The sequence below is a fragment of the Lissotriton vulgaris genome, chromosome 7 (genome assembly GCF_964263255.1).
Source record: "Lissotriton vulgaris chromosome 7, aLisVul1.2, whole genome shotgun sequence".
NCBI lineage: Eukaryota > Metazoa > Chordata > Amphibia > Caudata > Salamandridae > Lissotriton > Lissotriton vulgaris.
The window spans coordinates 1,295,950,711-1,295,968,805 of NC_141695.1; the positions used below are offsets into that span (position 1 = coordinate 1,295,950,711).

The following is an 18,095-nucleotide window of genomic DNA, read 5'->3' on the forward strand; positions in this document are numbered from 1 at the left end:
GTCTATTCTTATTTGTTGAATTTTCTCTCGTTGTTTCATCGTTTTGTTCATGAAATTCTAATGCCTAATATAGAGCTGCTGGTACAGAAATCTATCCCCTAAGAAAAATATCAAGACTAGAACTGTTATTAAAATAAACACACTCGAAGTGCCGACCTATCATCCAGCTAGTAATGCAAACTGTTAACAAATATGTACTGATGTATCTGGAGAGCATAAAAATTAGATAGTCTGGCGTTTATGATTAATTATTAGTTAGTGTTTGCACTAAAAAGCTAAAAAATGTATATACACTCTTATAGCAACGTCAATAGACCCGCAAAATATAGAAATAGAAACTGAGTTGTAAATAGCTGTAATATAGAAGTGTGTCTGAACTGTAAATATATTTAAATATGTTTTTTTGTTCTTGTTCTTTCTGTGTAGGTTCAAAACACTGTTTGTGATTTATGTTTAATATACGAATGACGGTCACCTGACGAAGGCCTCAGGCCGAAACGCGCGTAGTTCCACTCAACCGCATTGCCTTCATCAATTTACCAACAACTGAATATTTTCGTATATCACGGGGTTTAATGTATATATGTGATTGTGTTTATGTAAATTTTTCTATTCTCACTTATTAATGTTTTTTTGACAACCAGGGATTACACAAAGTTAAATTCTTAAAATGTAAAAAATGAATCAAAAAAGTAAATGAACTGTGTATAAAAGATACAAATAACAAACAAAATATACTAAAAACAAATAATATATAATAAACTAAAGGATTTTTGTATAAATTTTCGTTTCAGCACACATTTATTTGATTGCTCTAAAGGGTCTATTATTGTGTTTAGATTCTATTTTAGGGAGTATCAATCCCTTTAGAGTTTAGCTACGCTGCTTTTCTCTACATAGTCTACCTGAAAAAGCATCAGAAGGTCTGGCGGACCGTTCCGTTAATTTTCGTTCTGCCATTTCAGCTGGTCATTCTCAGATAGATGGCAAACCGGTAGGTATGCATCTGGTAATTTGTAAGCTATTAAAAAGGTATTCGGGTAGCGAATCGACCTAAACCAAAGTATTCCTCTCTGTGGGATGTATCTCTAGTTCTTTCCTTATTTGACAAATGGCCACATGAGGACATGTTGACGTGGAAACAACTATCGTGTAAGTTAGCTACGCTGTTATGCCTATCTGCATGTCGGCGATCCTCAGATGTGAAAGCCTTGAATCTTACAGGTAGAGTATTTACTCCGGAAGGAGTTTCCTTTAACATTACAGCCAGAACTGGGACTTTGTCAAGAAGTGTGGAGTACCATGCTTTTCCTGGTAATGCAAAGCTATGTGTAGTTCAATGTCTGAAGGCTTATGAAGAATGTACAAGATCTATACAACCTGATGGTGTGGCTCAATTGTTAATTGCACTGCAGACACCTTATAAACCTGTGTCTGTGGCTACTATAGCCAGATGGTTAAAATCTGTCATGCAAGAAGCGGGTATCGATACCCAAGTGTATGGAGTGCATTCTGTGCGTGGAGCTATGGCCTTCAAAACCTTCATTTTAGGTTCTACTGTTTAGGATATCATGCTATCTGCTGACTGCTCTTCTGAATCAACTTTTCAACAGTTTTACTATAAACCGGTGGGTGATATAGCTTCAGTTGTATATGATAAGTGTTTAGCTAGTATAATCCTAAATCTCCGGTCATTTAATAGAATAAAAAATTAGCTAGCATTCGCAACAAGAATTTTCAATTCTATTAAGGACACGGAGGCGAGGATTATCTCACCCGGTTTTATTACATTACTGTAATGTTTACCCACCCATATGTATTGATTATTCTGTGTAAGCAGAAATTATGGGTTCCTTATATCTCATTCCTTCCAGGTTCTAGGAAGAGGATGGAGTAGCAGTACTTCTCGTAAAGAGATGTTAACGTTCCAGTTTGGTTTCTTCGAGGTTGGAGGATTTTGTTTGGACTTGTATTATCCTTGAAACTAAAACGTTCGAGCAAAGAAAGAGGCTGACGTAATGGTTATGGTGGCTCTTATAGGGTCATTCAGGAAGTGATGTAGACTAAAGCATCATATCCCATGATGCTTTGGTCTACATCACTTCCTGTATGACCCTTAGTGTTTTTTGCATACAAAAATATTTTGATTGGCTTCTGTGAGTGGCAATAAAATAGTAAGAGAAGCATAATCCTCGACTCCGTGTCCTTAATAGAATTGAAAATTCTTGTTGCGAATGCTAGCTAATTTTTTATTCCACACAGATAGGTGACATCTTTAAGATATTTATTGAGATAAGATCCATAGATACAGCCCCACCAGGAGCAGCCTGCTAGCTGCTCAGCCCATCTTCTAACTGTCTCACACACACCCCAGGCACCCAAGCATTCCCAAACATTCCACTCACATCTACATTCCACACAGAAGACAAACTGGCTGAGCAGCTAGGAACAATAGAACATAGAACATAACACGACTTGAAGATACTACAAACTGCCCGTGAAAACGAAAGCAGTTGTAATTTAAACTCATCCATTATAGACCGCTACTGTAAAAGTGGGGCACATATACTAGCTTGCACCCATTTTAGCTAATTAATGGGGAAAAAGATACCGTAAAGTATGGCTTTTCAGAATGAGGAACAAACATTGGTAAATGCAGGAAAAAATGCTGCAGCCAAACGAAATGGAGGAAAAGTAAGTGGCACGCACAGGAACCAATGAAAAGCCAGAAAGGAGAGGGGGTGGGATGTAAGCCCCTTTTAAGTTGATATTAAAAACAATAGATTTCACAAGCACAGCACAAACGCTGTGCAGGCAGAACATAAAAAGACAAGCACGAGCAGAGTGCTGCAACATGATCAGGGTCAGGCTGGGAACCAAATTAGCCTTGGTAAAAATTTTCAAACTGGTCTCCTTTTTCACTTCCTTCCTCTGATATCCTGTCGGAACTGCAAATCAGGTTCGCCAGGTGACCCCTGCCCGGGGAGAAAGTTCAGGCTTCTGGCAGAATGGCTCAAACCTGCTCCTAAATCACATCTGGAATACTTCCCTCAGGACGGGTATTTACCCTGCCTCGCGGAAACACGCTTACCTTCTACCTCTCTTAAAGAAGGCCAAAGCAGATCCAAAAGTACCCAGTAACTTTATGCCTATCGCCCTACTTTCGGCACCTGCTAAGATTCTTGAGAAGCAGGCCCAGGTACAGTTAGCCAATTTTGTGGAGACCAACGAGTTGTTACATGATTAACAATCTGGCTTTCTCACAGGATACAGCACAGAAACAGCACTGCTTGAAGTCGCGGACTCCATCCTGCTATCCGTGGACAGTGGCTCATCGGCCATGCTGGTACTTTTAGATCTCTCTGCTGCATTTGATACTGTCTAACACACGATTCTGCTGTGCAGACTGAAGCAGTTTTGTGTACAGGGGACCGCACTGGAGTGCATTGCATCTTATCTCACTGACTGAGGACAACAAGTCCTTCTTCGCCCGTTAATTTCCTCAGTGAAACCATTCAAATGTGGAGGGCCCCAGGGCTCAGCCTTAAGCCTGCTACTTTTTAAAATGTATATGACTCTCCGGGCATCTTTCATTGGTTGGAGAGGTGTTAAGATGATCTCGTACGTGGACGACACCCCGCTGGTGTTTTCTTTCAACGATCACTCTGCTACATTGTTCAACTCATTCAAAGACTGTCTGCAAAACATAGCAAGCTGGATGAACGAAAACCAATTAAAGCTAAATGGCGACAAGATGGAGGTCTTATTTTTTTAATCAAGCCTCTTCCCCACCTTCGGGACTATTGTGGCCGGTGAAACCCTGCTCCCCACCTGCACCGAAAGACTGGGTCAAAAACCTGGGAGTCAGATGGGATAAGGACTTAGCCCTCATGGCCCATGTCAGGTAATTTTTGGCAGACTGCTTCAGGAAGATGAGATCTATCAGAACAATTGTGGGCTTTGTGCTAGAAGAAAGCAGAAAGACCACGGTTCATGCTCTGGGGACTTCTCATCTCAACTACGCAAATGGCCTCTACCTGGGCTTTCCTCGATTCTTGATTAAGAGGTTCCAATTGGTACAAAATGCTGCAGCCAGGCTAATCTGCAAGGCCCCTCTGCGCCAGCACATTTTCCCACACCTCAAACAACTCAACTGGCTCCCTATAGCTAAGAGGATTGAATACAAGGCCCTAACAATGGCTTTCCGCGTCTACCATGGCTTGGGCCCCGGTTACTTGAGGAAAAGACTCAGGTTGTACTGCCGTGTGCAGACCTTAAGATCCATTCTACAACGTTACCTCACTGGCCCGACTTTTCCAAAGTCAGGCAGGGGGGCAGGTCTTTCTCGGTGGGGTAGGCCAAGCTGTGGAATGACTTGCCTCCCAACTTAGGTATGCTGAACTCTGAGTTAGAGTTCAGAAAGGCACTGAAAACCTGGCTCTTTAGGCAATGAGAATAATTGCGCGGGTCCCTCTGCTCTGCTGTCTGCCATATTTGCACTCGTACTCCTCGTCTGAGGTAGCCGTACGCTTAACAAATGCTCTTTATTATTGTTATTTTTCTCTTCCTGTTCCCGCTCTCTGATCTAGTACTATCACACTCTTTTGAGCTCCGCTCCATCTCTTTTCCCCTGCTTATACCCCATACTGTGTTCGTGCTATAATCACAATAAAGCTGGAGATAGCGACAGAGGAGCTAAAGGTGCCGTGGGTATTTAAAAAACTGCCCCCAATGGCTTCAGAACAATGGCAAATGCAAGAGTAGACCAAACAAGCACTGACAAAGCCAATAGGTCTCATCTATACAAGATGTTAGAAATGGGATTTCCAGTTGGCTAAGGCTTGCGCCAAAGCCAGGCAGAAACCACCACTATAGTCAGGGCAAGGGAGTTACATGCCAAAGATAACCCCTGCTCACCCTCTAGGTAACGTGACATGAACAGTAAGGCTTATCCCGGAGGCAATGTAGGTTAAGTATTTGCGCACGCACCCACCAGCAACAACATCCCAGGCCCCCCACAAAAGGAATTCCACACAAGGTTATATATAATAATAGCCTTTGTATTATACCAAACACATTAGATAATAAACTCACACCCTACAATGTGCCATAGGCACGGGCAGAATTTACAGGGGATTATGTACATGGGACAGGGCCACGTGGGCCACTGTCAGGAATAAGCACTTTTAGAACTAGCACTTGGTAGAAATAGCACTTTGTAGGAATAACGCTGAACACATAGAACATATAATAACTGTAGCACCAAATAACAAGGGTAGAACACAACCAGTAACCACTGGTAAAAGGTAAGTACCACCTACGCAATCCTAACAACCTTAGGCATATATAACGCAGGGAATCATGAACTCACTAGCATAACTATACTAGATAAAAACAACCTCCTAAGCATAACAATACATTCAGAGGTACAGACACAAAGACATTACACATGATGCAGAAATCACATTAGGCAGGTAATCACCATCGCGCCCAAATATCACAGAACTGACCCCAGAACAACATGGCCTCTCAGGGGCTGAAACGCCCTGTGTCCAGCAAAGTCAGGGCAGGCTGCCCAGGCAGCCAAAGAAGATGTGCAAGGGGCCTAAACGAAGCGGCTGCCCACTAAGTGCTGGGCAGCTGGGGATCTCCTCTGGGCTTTCACAGGGACAATGGGGCCCAAGCACGATGTGGGAGCCACGTGGGCTCTAGAAATGAAATGCGCCCTGGGAGCCTTCTAGGCTCTAGATAAACAAAATGCCCCCGGGGTAGCTGGAGCCTCGACAGCCTCTAAATAAACAAAATGACTGTGGGACAACGTGGGAACCTCATGGGCTCTGGACAACAACTGGAGCCTTAGGAGCCTCGTGGGCTTGAAAGAACAATGCTCCCTTTGGTGGAGCCTCTCTGGCTCTCGATGCAGAATGCCCCCAAGGAGCCTCTCAGGCGCGGAAACCACGTGCCCCCAAAGTCCGTTGAGCCTCGCAGGCTCTAACTAAACTGTTGCCCCTCACGTTGGAGTCCCCCACAGGGAACTCTAAATACAAAAATGCCTGGAAGCCTCTCGTGGGCTCTAAACAAATGCCCCCTTTAGCTGAGGAGCAACCCGCCGAGATGCCCCGCACTCACTGGCTGTTGGGAGGTGTTGTCTCCGCTGAGCTTCCTGGCTCCTTTCTGCGCGGATCTGTGGTGCGGCGGGGCTTGGGAGAGCCTCCCGGACTTTGAGGGGGGCTCTCCGGTCTCTTGGTTTCCGCCGCGGGTCTCAAGCGGCGCAGCCTCACCTCAGGGGAAGCTCCCCCTGGCTCGAGGTGTAGGCTGGCGAAGCAGCCAATCCTAGCGTGAGCCTCCAGGCTCAGGGTCGCCTAGTCCAATGGCAGCACGCTCCCCTCGGACGTCAGCGGTGGGCCAGCACGGTGCTCCAGGGACTCCTGCGCCGATCGGCGGTGATTTTGAGGGGTAGGCTCCATCTTTCAGGAAAATATAAATCGGGTAGGCTTCTGTTTCAACTATAATATCCCTGGCGATTCAGCAGGCAGCGGGGTGGCACCCGATTAACTAAATAGGGAAACGGGGTGGGCACCCGTATTAAAGTATAAACAATACCCAAAGTCGCAGGGTGGGCACCTGAGCCGAATGAAAGCAAAAAGGGGGGGGGGGTCCCCACGCCGGGGAATCCCTCGAGGTAGGGATCATGGCTCCAGTGGCGCCAATGCGCTGGTTTCAGAAGGGGGAGGCCAGCGCTCCCCAGAGCTGGCAGGCAGGAATCCCAAAAGTCCAGGAAAGTCCTTAGACAGGCAGGGGAGCAAAGACTGGGCCCTGGGGCCAGATCACAGGTCCCTCCAGGCAGGGAGGCAGTCCCCAGTGGCGGTTCCTCCTGGTGCCCAGCAGCAGCAGGCCTCCCTCAAGGTAGGATCAGGGAAAGAACATTTTGTAAGGGGTCACAGCCCCTTTTTATATACCTAGCTCCTTTGTCTCAGGGTGCAGGGTGGGGGGGAAGACCAGTCGCAGCTCGTTTTGGAGCACTCTGATGTGCTAAGCCCCTCTTCCCATTCACTGGCCAGGCTAGGGTCGTCAGTCGCACAACAGGGGGCAGAGCCAGCATTGTGTGGGGAAAGCCCAGCCCTATTCAGGTCCCAGGTGCACTCCTCCCTCGCATCAATCATGCAGATCTCTCCACTCACCACCGGGGCAGACCCTTCCTGACTCCTGGAGCCAGCTCACCAGCCAGCTCCAGCCAATCACAGGCCAGCCAGCCAATTCACATAAATTACACAGACATGCCAACTTCTAGAAGTGGCACTTCCACACTAGACACAATAACGCCGCACACCTCATCGCGCAGCATTCACTCTCACGAATTCGCACATACCAAACTCGCCCCTTCGCTCTCCACACATCAGGAACTACCAGGGACACATACATTCCCCATGCATTCCTATGGGAGGGCAGGCCAACCTTACCACACGCACACACTTTACCCTGGGACACAGTGGTAAAGTGCACAGAAACCAAAAATCACTAACACCAGGTCACAATTAAAAGCAAAAAGTTCAGGGGTGAACTTGCCAGATGGCCAAGTCCAACACAAGAGCTATTGGCTTTGCTAATATGTTTTAGCCATGCTGCACACCAGTGTGGCTACTGTTCAGCATGGTTAAAAGTTAGTGGGGTAAAGGAGAGTGAAGTGAAATGTCGCAAAGTGGAAGAGAGTGGAGAGCTAAGTAAAGTTGAGTAATGCAGAGTAGAGTGCAGTGGTATAAAGTGCAGTGGTATAGAATACAGTGGTGCAGAATAGAGAGTGCAGTCTTGTAGAGTAGAGTGTCAGAGTGCTGTGGCATAAAGTGCTGTGGAATAGAGTAGAGTGGTGCAGAGTAGAGTGGTGCAGTGGTGAAGAGTGCAGTGGTACATAGTAGAGTTGCATAGAGTGCACTGGCATAGAGTAGAGTGGTGCTGAGTAGAGAGGCATAGAGTGAAGAGGGCATAGAGTGCGGAGTCAAAGTGCAGTGGTGCACAATAGATTATAGTGATGTAGACAGAATTGGCCTAGAATGGAGTGGAGTACAGAGTATTGGCAGAGGTGCACAGAGATGACTGGTGCAGAGTAGAGTACAGTGGCATAGAGTGTAGTGGCACAGAGTCAAGTGGCATAGAGTTATGCGGCAGAGAGTACAGTTGTAAAGACTAGAGTGGCGTAGAGTGCATTACTGTAGAGTGAAGTGGCATAGAGTGGTGCAGAGTAAAGTGACAGAGTGCAATGGTGGAGAGTGGCGTAGAGTGCAGGGGCATAGAGTAGAGTGTTGCAGAGTAGAGTATACTGGCATACAGTGCAGTGGTACAGAGTAGATTGGCATACAGCACAGTGACTTAGCGTGCAGCTGTATAGAGTGCAGCCGCATAGGCTGGAGTGGCGTACAGTGCAGTGGGTAGAGTGGAGTAGAGTGGTGCAGGGTAGAATGCAGTGGCGTGGAGTGATGTAGAGTGGAATGGCGCATAGTGGAGTAGAGTGATGTAGAGTGAAGTGGCATAGAGTGCAGTGGCTTAGAGTAGAGTGTCGTAGAGTGCAGTGTCTTTCTAGCACAGTGGTGCAGAGTTGATTAGAGTGGATTGGCATAGAGTGCAATGGCGAAGAGTGCAATGGTACATTGTAGAGTAGTGTGGGGGTAGAGTACATTAGCATAGAGTAGAGTGGTGTAGAGAGGCATTGAGTGAAGTGGCATAGAGTGCAGCATAAAGTGCAGTGATGCAGTGTGAAGTGGTGTGGAGTGGGGCAGAGTACAGGGCGGCGGCGTGGAGTAGCGCAGAGTAGAGTGGAATGGGGTGGGTAAAGTGGAGTATGCATCTGTGGAAGGGCACTGCAATTACAGGCAACATCTTTAATTGAAATGGACATTACACTTGCACAGACACAGTTCTCACTGATACAAGTATACACCGTACAAACGATAATGTGTGGAAATGTCACCTAGTGTATTGATTTGTTTTGATCGTATTACAATATTTGTTTCCATCACACTTCAAATTGACCCCAAAAAAAGTGCTTAATTTGGGCTTTCCATATTTCTAAACATCTGCACAGTAGATTTAAAGACATTTAAATGTTATTTTCTGCTAGTAAAAAAATAACATCGTACAACACAGCAGCAAGCATGATTGTCAGATAAATCCTCCCACTTTCAAGTCAGAGAAAGAAAAATAAACACTAAGCTCCATGAAAGACAGAGCCTTACATTTGACCTCTGTCTTGGAAGGCACAACAAATGGGGCAATATAAGAACAGGATTTAAAGGCCTGTTTAAGAAATTCAGTACAGGTGGAAGAATACAGTATATAAGGTTTGGGCAAGTACAGGGACATCTCAAGCTGGACAGTCTAAAACAAATAAAGCCATCAAAAAGGAAGCAAGCAAATATAAGTTACAAACCATAAAGCCAATGTTAAGAAATGGGTGAGATGCATTCCCAGGGAAGCTTTCCAAAGTCCCCAAGATGCAAATAGCAAACCAGACAGCTGATCTGTCTGGTAGGCCTCAACCTAAATGGCTAGTCCAGACTTAGTAAGATGGGCTGAAGCACTGGAAAATAAGCTCTATCCCCCTCCCTAGCACAAAACCAAATATTGCGAACGGGCAGGCACGGAGTGAGTGCATGGGTACTGAAATGGCTGAGGAGGATAGTAGTGCGGACAGAATGGGACAAAATGTAAAGAGTATAGGAAAGAGAGAGACTAACAGGCAGACAAGAGAATGCCGCAGTATTAATAAAATGACAAAGACGAAAGCAACTGTTAGAAGGCACACGAGGATAGAGATGCGAGGGATTGGAGGACCCATAGCACAACAAATAAGGTGAGTGCAGGAAATATACTCAAATGTATAAATCTCAAGGGGTAGTAAATGCACAGAACTAAATTTCCATGTTGAATGTGGGATGGTTTTATTATTATACTGAATATAGAAGATGTTGAAAGTCTGTGGTAAATCAATGTTATTCTTCTTTGTGCCGCATTCTGTTGACATATTTAGACATCTTGTGGGCTAATTCATCAAGTGTTTTGGTTAGGTTCTATTTCATCCTATAGAGTGTCTCAAAAATATCCTCTGAACTGGCATTAGGTAAGAAGTTATTTAAAATTGTTCCGAACGTGTTCGTTTTGGAAAAAATGAATGATTTTGAACTGTAAACTCAGTGCCTTCTTTAGAGTTTGGAGATAGGGTGCTCCGTCACAAATGTAGCAAAATGTCCCATCAACAGTATGCCAAGTGCAATATAGCCAGTAGAACTTGTAGTACAGCAGAAAGGAAAGCCATCACCAGGGTAGGAGTGGCCTGTAAGGTAATCAGGCAGGGTTCCAAGGGCTGGTGTCACAGGTTATTGCGTGGGCGACTGTTTGGCTGGTTGTGAGCCTGTTCTATAGTCTTGAGATTTTTTGACTGATGCTGAAATGAAATGAAATGAAATGTATACTTGTAAAGCGCGATTGCTGCCCTGAGGCGTCCAAGCGCTAATTGACCAGTGTGGGTTGCTTAGCAGAGGGATTTCGCTGGGGGATTAGTGAGGAACGTTAAAAAGAAAAGTCTTCAACTGCTTCCGAAAAGAGGACAGATTAGGGTTGGACCTGAGTTGAAGGGGAATGAGTTCCATAGCTTGGTGGCGTTGTAAGTGAACATCCTGCTGCTAGCTCTTGCCTTTTTTATTCTAGGGACTGTGGCCAGAAATGCCTGGCTAGAGCGAAGATTTCTACTGGGATGGTACTGTGTTATTAGTTCACGGATGATTGCCGGTCCTGTGTCCCAGAAGGCTTGATAGGATATACACATAGCCTTAAAGGCAATTCTTTGTCATACCGGTAGCCAATGCACACTGCTCAGTCCAGGTTTGGCTGACAGTCTACGCGGCAGCTGGAGCAATGTACAGGCCGCGCAGTTTTGGACTATCTGCAACTTACGCAGTGTGTATTCAGGGACGCCGAGATCGAGGACATTGCTAAAGTCCAATCGGGACTGAATCAGGCCCTGAATGGCCACTTGTTTGGCCTCCATAGGTAAGAGTGGAAGAACTTTCTTCAACATCCTAAGGAGACCAAAACAGGTTGCCGAGAGTTTTGTGGCCTGGGTATTAAAAGATAGAGCTTTGTCCAGCCAGACCCCCAGGCTCTTTATGTTGTCCTTGGGGGGTTGGAGGGGTGCCTAGGCATGGTGGCCAGAGGGAGGTAAAGAGTTTGGGAGTAGTGGGGCCCAGAAGCATCAGCTCCGTTTTATCCCCATTAAGTTTGAGGGAGGATGAAGTCATCCAACCCTTTACCTCCTCCAGGCACTTCGTCAGCCCCGCTGGTGCCGATAGGCCATCCTCCTGCGCCAAAGAGACCACTAGCTGAGTGTCATCCGCGTAAGAGATGATTTTGATACCAAACGGGCAGACAACCTCAGCTAGCGGTCTCATATAGATGTTAAAAAGCGCAGGGCTTAGGGAGGAGCCCTGCGGGACTCCATAGATCAATGGCCTGCTCGTGGATACCATGTCTCCATCAAAAATTTGGAAGAACCTGTTGCTCAAAAATGATTTGAACCACAGCCATACCCTGCCTGATATTCCGACATTCGAGAGACGGCTCAGCAGGGTGTCATGGCTGACCGCGTCGAATGCCGCGCTTAGATCAAGGAGGATCACTGTCACTGATCCCCCTTGGTCTAAGATCCTTCTGGTTTACTCGATGACTGCCAGCAGAGCGGTCTCCGTCCCATGTCTGGGTCGAAAACCGGTCTGGGTGGCATCTAACAGCTGGTTATTCTCGAGAAAGTCCACCAGATGGAGGTTGATGTGCCTATCGAGAATTTTGCTCACCCAGGGGAGCAGGGAGATCGGACGATAGCTACTGATTTTCCTGATATTAAATCAAGCATTGCCAGCAGCAACCTCACATCCATGCAGTTTCCCAAACCTTGCAAAGCACTTATACAGCTTATATTTACAACTTAAAAACTGTAGCAATTTCCAAACATGGTTCATTATTTTGGCAATCTAAGTGTCTAAGGGGGGTCACTTTTATTTGGGTGCCCGGGCCTATTTTCTGTCCCAGTCCAACCCTCCCTGTCAAGAGTTTCACAGAGTATCCATCTACCAAACTCTAAAGAAGGCCCTAAGTGTTTGTAAAAGTCTATCAACTTTGCCAACGCACTGAGGGTACTATATTTTTTAGATACAGCGCTCTTGCCGTTCACCAAAGTTAGAGTGAGAAGAGAATCCTGTATGTATTTCTTAGTTCGAAGGCCTACGGGTGCAGTGATAAACTGTCTTGCATGGCATAATCACCAGCACAACCTTTACCAAGTAAGGACAATAATCTTATTCTCTAAAGTCGCCTCTGGGACCTGTGGTGCAATGCAAATAAAATCTTGCAAAATCCAAATCCTGGATCTTCCATTGAATAATGCAATTGTTCCGTAAGTACTAAAGGGGTGCCACAGGTAATGTTCCAAGCTCCTTGGTATTGCAGGGTAGTCCACATTTGAAATAACCATGGCCACTTTTGTGGGTGTATTTGGATGGTTTTACATGCTCAGTAATCAAAGAATTCAAACTGAGAAAAATCATTATGCATTAACAGAATCTTTGCTCAATTATGAAGCATTTCACTTACACCCAGCGCTACTGGCTCTCCATTGTAAATACTCTGCAGAGGTTTCATGGGTAAACGGATGGCGCCTGCACCCATCTTGGAGGGTTCTCCTTGGGGGTCAACCACAGTGATGACCACACAACCATCCTCTTTTTCTGTAGTGGACATGTCTTGATCCTTGTGCCTAGAGTTAATACAAATACATAAATCAAAACAGCACATATAAGTGGGCACAAGAGACCTAGATCTACGAAATGAAAGATAATTTGGTACATTCGAGGAATGAAATGGGAAAGTGGGCAGCCCACTTTGGGGCTCAGATTTAATAACATTTTTCACAGGATTGACATTACTTTTGTAAAGCAAACCTGGCGCAAAGTATTGTGTTGGTAATTAATTTACAACTCAAAACAAGATTTACATTGGAAAACTGACCAAAGTAATTCCAAGAAGCAGTAGGCACAACTTTGTATGGTGTGGCATCAAGGGGGTGGTACATGGGCATTCCGTGCAACCACCAACTTGGTGTGATGCAAATCTCTATCTACGAACATTGGTGAACATGGAATTGAGTTCAAAACGTACCCCCTTCTCGAAGCAGGCATAATTGCACAGCAAGTTTTTTAATTCTCCACATTTTTCCAACTTTGCATATGAGCTGCACTGTACAACACACATACAAAGCGGAAAAAAGGATTACCACAACATTTTGTACTGGAAGGGTGCACTACCAGTACAAAATCTATTTGTGATAGAGTACACACTTCGTTGCACCATGGTGTAAAGGTGTGTGTTAGTGCATAGCAGCTTAAAGTGCACTTGATCAGGGAGAGACTTAGTAGATATGGTGCTGTTCTGCTCTCTACTTTTCATACAGCAAGCATTACAGCAACTTTGGTTGCTGTGCTGTGCTTGGTCAAAAGATAGTAAATCTGCCCCTTAGTGTATAAGGTCAGTCCTAAGGGAAAGACAGTCCCTAATGAAATGCATTAGACCATTGATATTTAAATGAAAGAAAAATAAATCCTGTTTAGTGTAAGAGAAAAGGGGGTGCAATTGAGTAAGAATCAAAGGTATTGTATAAGAGAGCCCACTGGAATGTGCATGAGAGCCCAATATCACTGAAAGAAATTCCTTAATGCATCTGACGTCAGTGCCACCCACTAAAGATGTATATAGTCAGAGTGCGGAGCTCCCAATCTGACCTCTTCAATACGAGTAAGCATGAGGGCCAGATGAAGCTTTGCTACTAGGTATCATATGACAGGAGCTGGGCCTCTGAAGAAACGACCTTAACAATAACTGAAGCTTCCAAATATCGGTTGATCCCCTCAAATACTTCATCTGAGATGAAGGCAGGCTGTTTAGAAAACAACTGAGTTGAAATACAAATGAGATGGGTGGTGGCACTGCCTGCCTGCCCACACCCCTCACGCTAGTTACTTTCCCTGTTTTTTATCTCTAATCTGACATTGCAGAATAAGTGCGAAAGGGGTGTAGATGGTACTCTGTCTATAACTAAAATTAAGCCTCAGCTCACCAGTAGTAAAAGGCTGTGACACAGTCTGAGCCCAGTCACCCTTGGCGGCCCTGGAAATCATGAAATAGTTCCCACAACAAATATTACAGCTGTGTTTGCACAAATAATGAAAACATTTGCAATCGGACAATGGGGATTTGGGGGGCCACAGGGAGGTCAGCCCCCGGGGTCTTTGGGAGAAGGTACCGTCAAAGTGACTTTCCTCCCCTTCCTTCATCACTGGGCTCTATTGGAGCCCAAAGTAGCACAATAGGGCTATATAGGGGGCTTCCTTTTGGCTCCCTATCACAGGTTTACCACGGGTGGCAGGGAGACCCGTCCACGTTTCTCCCTCACATGTACTGGGGAGGACCCCCTGGTTGGGATGCTGGGACTCACTTCAGAGGGCCCCACAGGGCCTACAAGAGCGTTAGGTGGATGGTGGCTCAGAGTAGCCACAGGGGTAGGGGACCCGAGTGGGACAGCCTGGAAAGGGATAGGGCGTGGTGGATTGAGCCTAGATGGGGTTGGAGGCCCCTTTGGGTTGCAGGGCTCAGTGCTTGTTGTGGCCAAGCTTGAATGGAGCGGGGAGGAGAGTGGACAGAGTCGGGAGGGGGGAGCCAGGTCCCACAGGTGAGACCGAGGGGGGGTACCTCCCATTTAGAGGGGAACGTCACTGTTGAGAGGAATCAGTGGTCCTGGGACCTGGAGGAAGACGTGGTGGGGGAAGAGGAGGGTTAGGGGTATCAGCACACCTGTCCTCTCTTAGAAGTGGCAGAGTGTAGTAGATTTCTAGACTCAGGAGAGCTTAGTGTGACTCGCAGACCAGAGGCGAATAGATGGCTGGGCCCAGAGCGGCCCGCAGGATGTCTACGGGTATCCTGTCGCATCCAACAGAAGTAGGCACAGGATGACTGTGTTGGGTCGAACAGCAGGTAGGTCTTGGGCACCCTTCAGCTCCTTCAGCGCAGAGGCAGGATGAGTGGTGTTAGCAGTCTGTATGGGAGGGTTAAGACAGCCCTTCTGACGAAGTATGATGAGGAATTCAGGGCACGTTTGGCTTTGGATCCAGAGATAAATTGGGGGCGAACGGGATACAGAGATGTGGCAGCATACTGTGGGCCCACTAGGTTCGGTAAGACCCTTTTCACGACCTGTGACCTGCCTATTGTTACAAGCCCTTTCCAGGGTGGAGCACCTAAAGGTCAGGGAGGATCAGGGGGAATGTGTTGGGGCTACAATAAGGGAAAGTGAATTCGTGAGTTCTGCAAATTCCGGCATGAGTGCTCCATGTGTACAGGTCGTAACCCACTTATTCAAAGTTTTGGGAATGCAGGGGAGTACGAGGGACAGAGTACAGGTCAGTGGCAGCCTTATGCAGGCAGTAAGGGAGACACCACCACCACAGCATGTTGACAACAGGGGGGGGGGGGAAGAGGAGCACAGGGACCTGGGACAAAAGACTCATACTCTGGTTAAATTGAACAGACTGGAATATTGGCTGGGGATTTATAATCGGCCAGAGGAGGCAAGGATATTGAGGGATGGTTGCAGATGGATTTTTCGATTGGGGTATGAGGGCCCATTAGTTCGGAGGTGGGCAGATAATTTACGGTCCACCAAGAAATACAAAAGTGCAGTGCAGGAAAAACTTGACAAGGACGTTGGAGGGGGGAAGAATGGCGGACCCCTTTGAGGATTGGCAATGGAAGACCTGATTGGGTCACCTATAGGTGCGGTGCCTAAGAAACAACAAGCATTGGCAATGCAATCGGCCTCGCCTTTGGGACTTTATATGTATTTAGCTATGCAGAACATTAGCCTGGGTGCCGATTTGCTATAGGTGTCACATATGCGAAAGTTATAACTATTGGCATTGTAAATGACAAAGCTATTAATTTCGCTATTTTCAAAACCAAAACATAAATAAAAAATGTGTCATTTACAATACCAATAGCTGAAACTTTCCTAATGCGAGACCTATTGCATTGCAAATGCTGGTTTACCCTGTGCTTCAGTGGGGTAACAAACACATGACCACTTCCTCATGACATTTCAGAACGGTCGTTTAAGGTATTTTAAGGTACTTTCTCCCTAAACACCATTTACTCAATTGGCTAACAAAATTATTCATATCTATCCAGTTGGATTTCCAATATGTGTATGCCAATTTTGGTAGGTAGTTGGTACCTTAACTTGTTTTATTTATTTCCGCATATTGGCAACTGTTAGAAGGGGCGATCCCAGGGGAGGACAGACTTGGTACTTGACCACCCTGCGACCCACCTCTCCTAGGAACACAGCTGAGCACTGGCGAGAGACCCTCAGGGAGAGGCTCTCGAATCAAGAATCGTACGCGCTGCGCTAGCACCACTCGACAAAGGGACACCACACCGTAGGATTAAGAGAGCGTATTCTTTATTTCTTCACGTAAAAATGGATCTTTATGATCCGCAGCTTATGTACAGGCGAGCAAGGGCTCAAAGATTCTCGGTAGGGGTAGGGTAGCGGGACAGCCTCAAGGGTCAAAGTATCCGGCGCACAGCTCTCAATCCTCGAGCTGGGGGATACGGGGAAATCTTGGGTCCAGCCGCACCAGAATAGTCTCTGAGCCGTGATCGAATCAGCAGGGCTCGAGCAAGGAGGTCGTAGTTCTTACGTTCGTGGGGAGCCGCGATCAGATCAGCAGGGCTCAGGAGTTCTCAAGGTTGCAGGGGAGCCGCAACAGCGTCAGCAGGCCTCGGTGGCCTCGGGCAGAAGTCCGTCTCTGCTCAGTAGGAGCCGCGACAATGTCAGCAGGGCTCAGTGGTCTCTTAGGTTGCACGGGAGCCGCAACAGTGTCAGCAGGGCTCAGATAGTTCTTCAGGTTGCAGGAGAGCAGCGACGAGGTCAGCAGGGCTCACGTAGTCCAGGATACAACTGGCTTGATCGTCCCAGAGCCACCCTTGATATAGGACTCCTCTCCTTTGATGTCCGGAGTCCTCGCAGGCGAAGCTCTTAGCACCTGGGGGCTGGTTGTTGGGGGTTCCGCCTCGGCGGCGCCTTTCATCCTTTCAAGTTGGGTCTGGAGGGATCCCAGACACTCAACAGGCCTGGAGCCAGCCCTCAGGGAGGCCGGATGGGTAATCGAAACTCATCTCTCGAGGGGAGGTGGAAGGTGTGACCTAGCTACTCCTCCCTCTCACGCTCACAGGGAGCGCTCTACCCCCTGGCTGGGTATGGCGCCGAGGTCGGGCTGGGGCTGGGGCGGCCATCTTAGGTGCAGGGACATGGGCCTCGGTTACCAGGAAAATGGGGGGCGAGGACGGGGAGCCCAGTGTCGGGGTTGTAGGTCATGGCGGGAAGGGTCGGGTGGATCAGGGTCATGGGGAGCTGCACGGGTCAGGGAGGACCACGCCACGAGGCCGGGTCCAACACGCGTCCCCCCCAGCTGAAGGTCGGGGAGAACTACCCATCCTCTTGGGGATTCTCCTCGCTGAGGCGAAAGAACCTGGAGAGGCCGTCAGCATTGGCGTGGTCGGTACCAGGGCGGTGCTTTACTGTGAAGTCCATTCCCTGGAGGGAAATTGACCATCGCAGCAGTTTGGTGTTCTTCCCTCTCATCTGCATGAGCCACCGTAAGGGTTGATCTGTCTGCACTCGGAAGTGGGTTCCGAATAGGTAGGGTCGGAGTTTCTTGAGGGCCTAGACTACTGCGAACGCTTCTCGTTCGATGGTGCTCCATCTCTGTTCTTGGGGCAGTAACCTTCTGCTGATGAAGGCTACGGGCTGATCTATGCCTTCCTCATTGAGCTGGGACAGTACGGCTCCGGTGCCATGTTCGGAGGCGTCGGTCTGGACCACAAACTCCTTGGAGTGGTCCGGGACTTGGAGCACGGAGGCAGTACACACAGCGGTCTTCAAGGCGTCGAACGCCTCTTGGCAGGAGGGGGTCCAGTGCACGCGCTTGGGCTGCCTTTTG

The 18,095-nt window shown here is 47.2% G+C and overlaps 1 protein-coding gene across 1 annotated transcript in view; it reads right to left on the bottom strand.

The window, feature by feature from the left end:
- Positions 1-12,793, bottom strand: part of LOC147703527 (membrane-spanning 4-domains subfamily A member 4A-like) — a 566,730-nt gene extending 553,937 nt beyond the window's left edge. The window contains exon 1 of the mRNA XM_086931898.1: positions 12,637-12,793. Coding sequence (XP_086788024.1) covers positions 12,637-12,783 — 147 coding nt within the window. The 5' untranslated portion in view covers positions 12,784-12,793. The remainder of the gene's footprint in view (positions 1-12,636) is intronic.
- Positions 12,794-18,095: the final 5,302 nt, after the last annotated feature.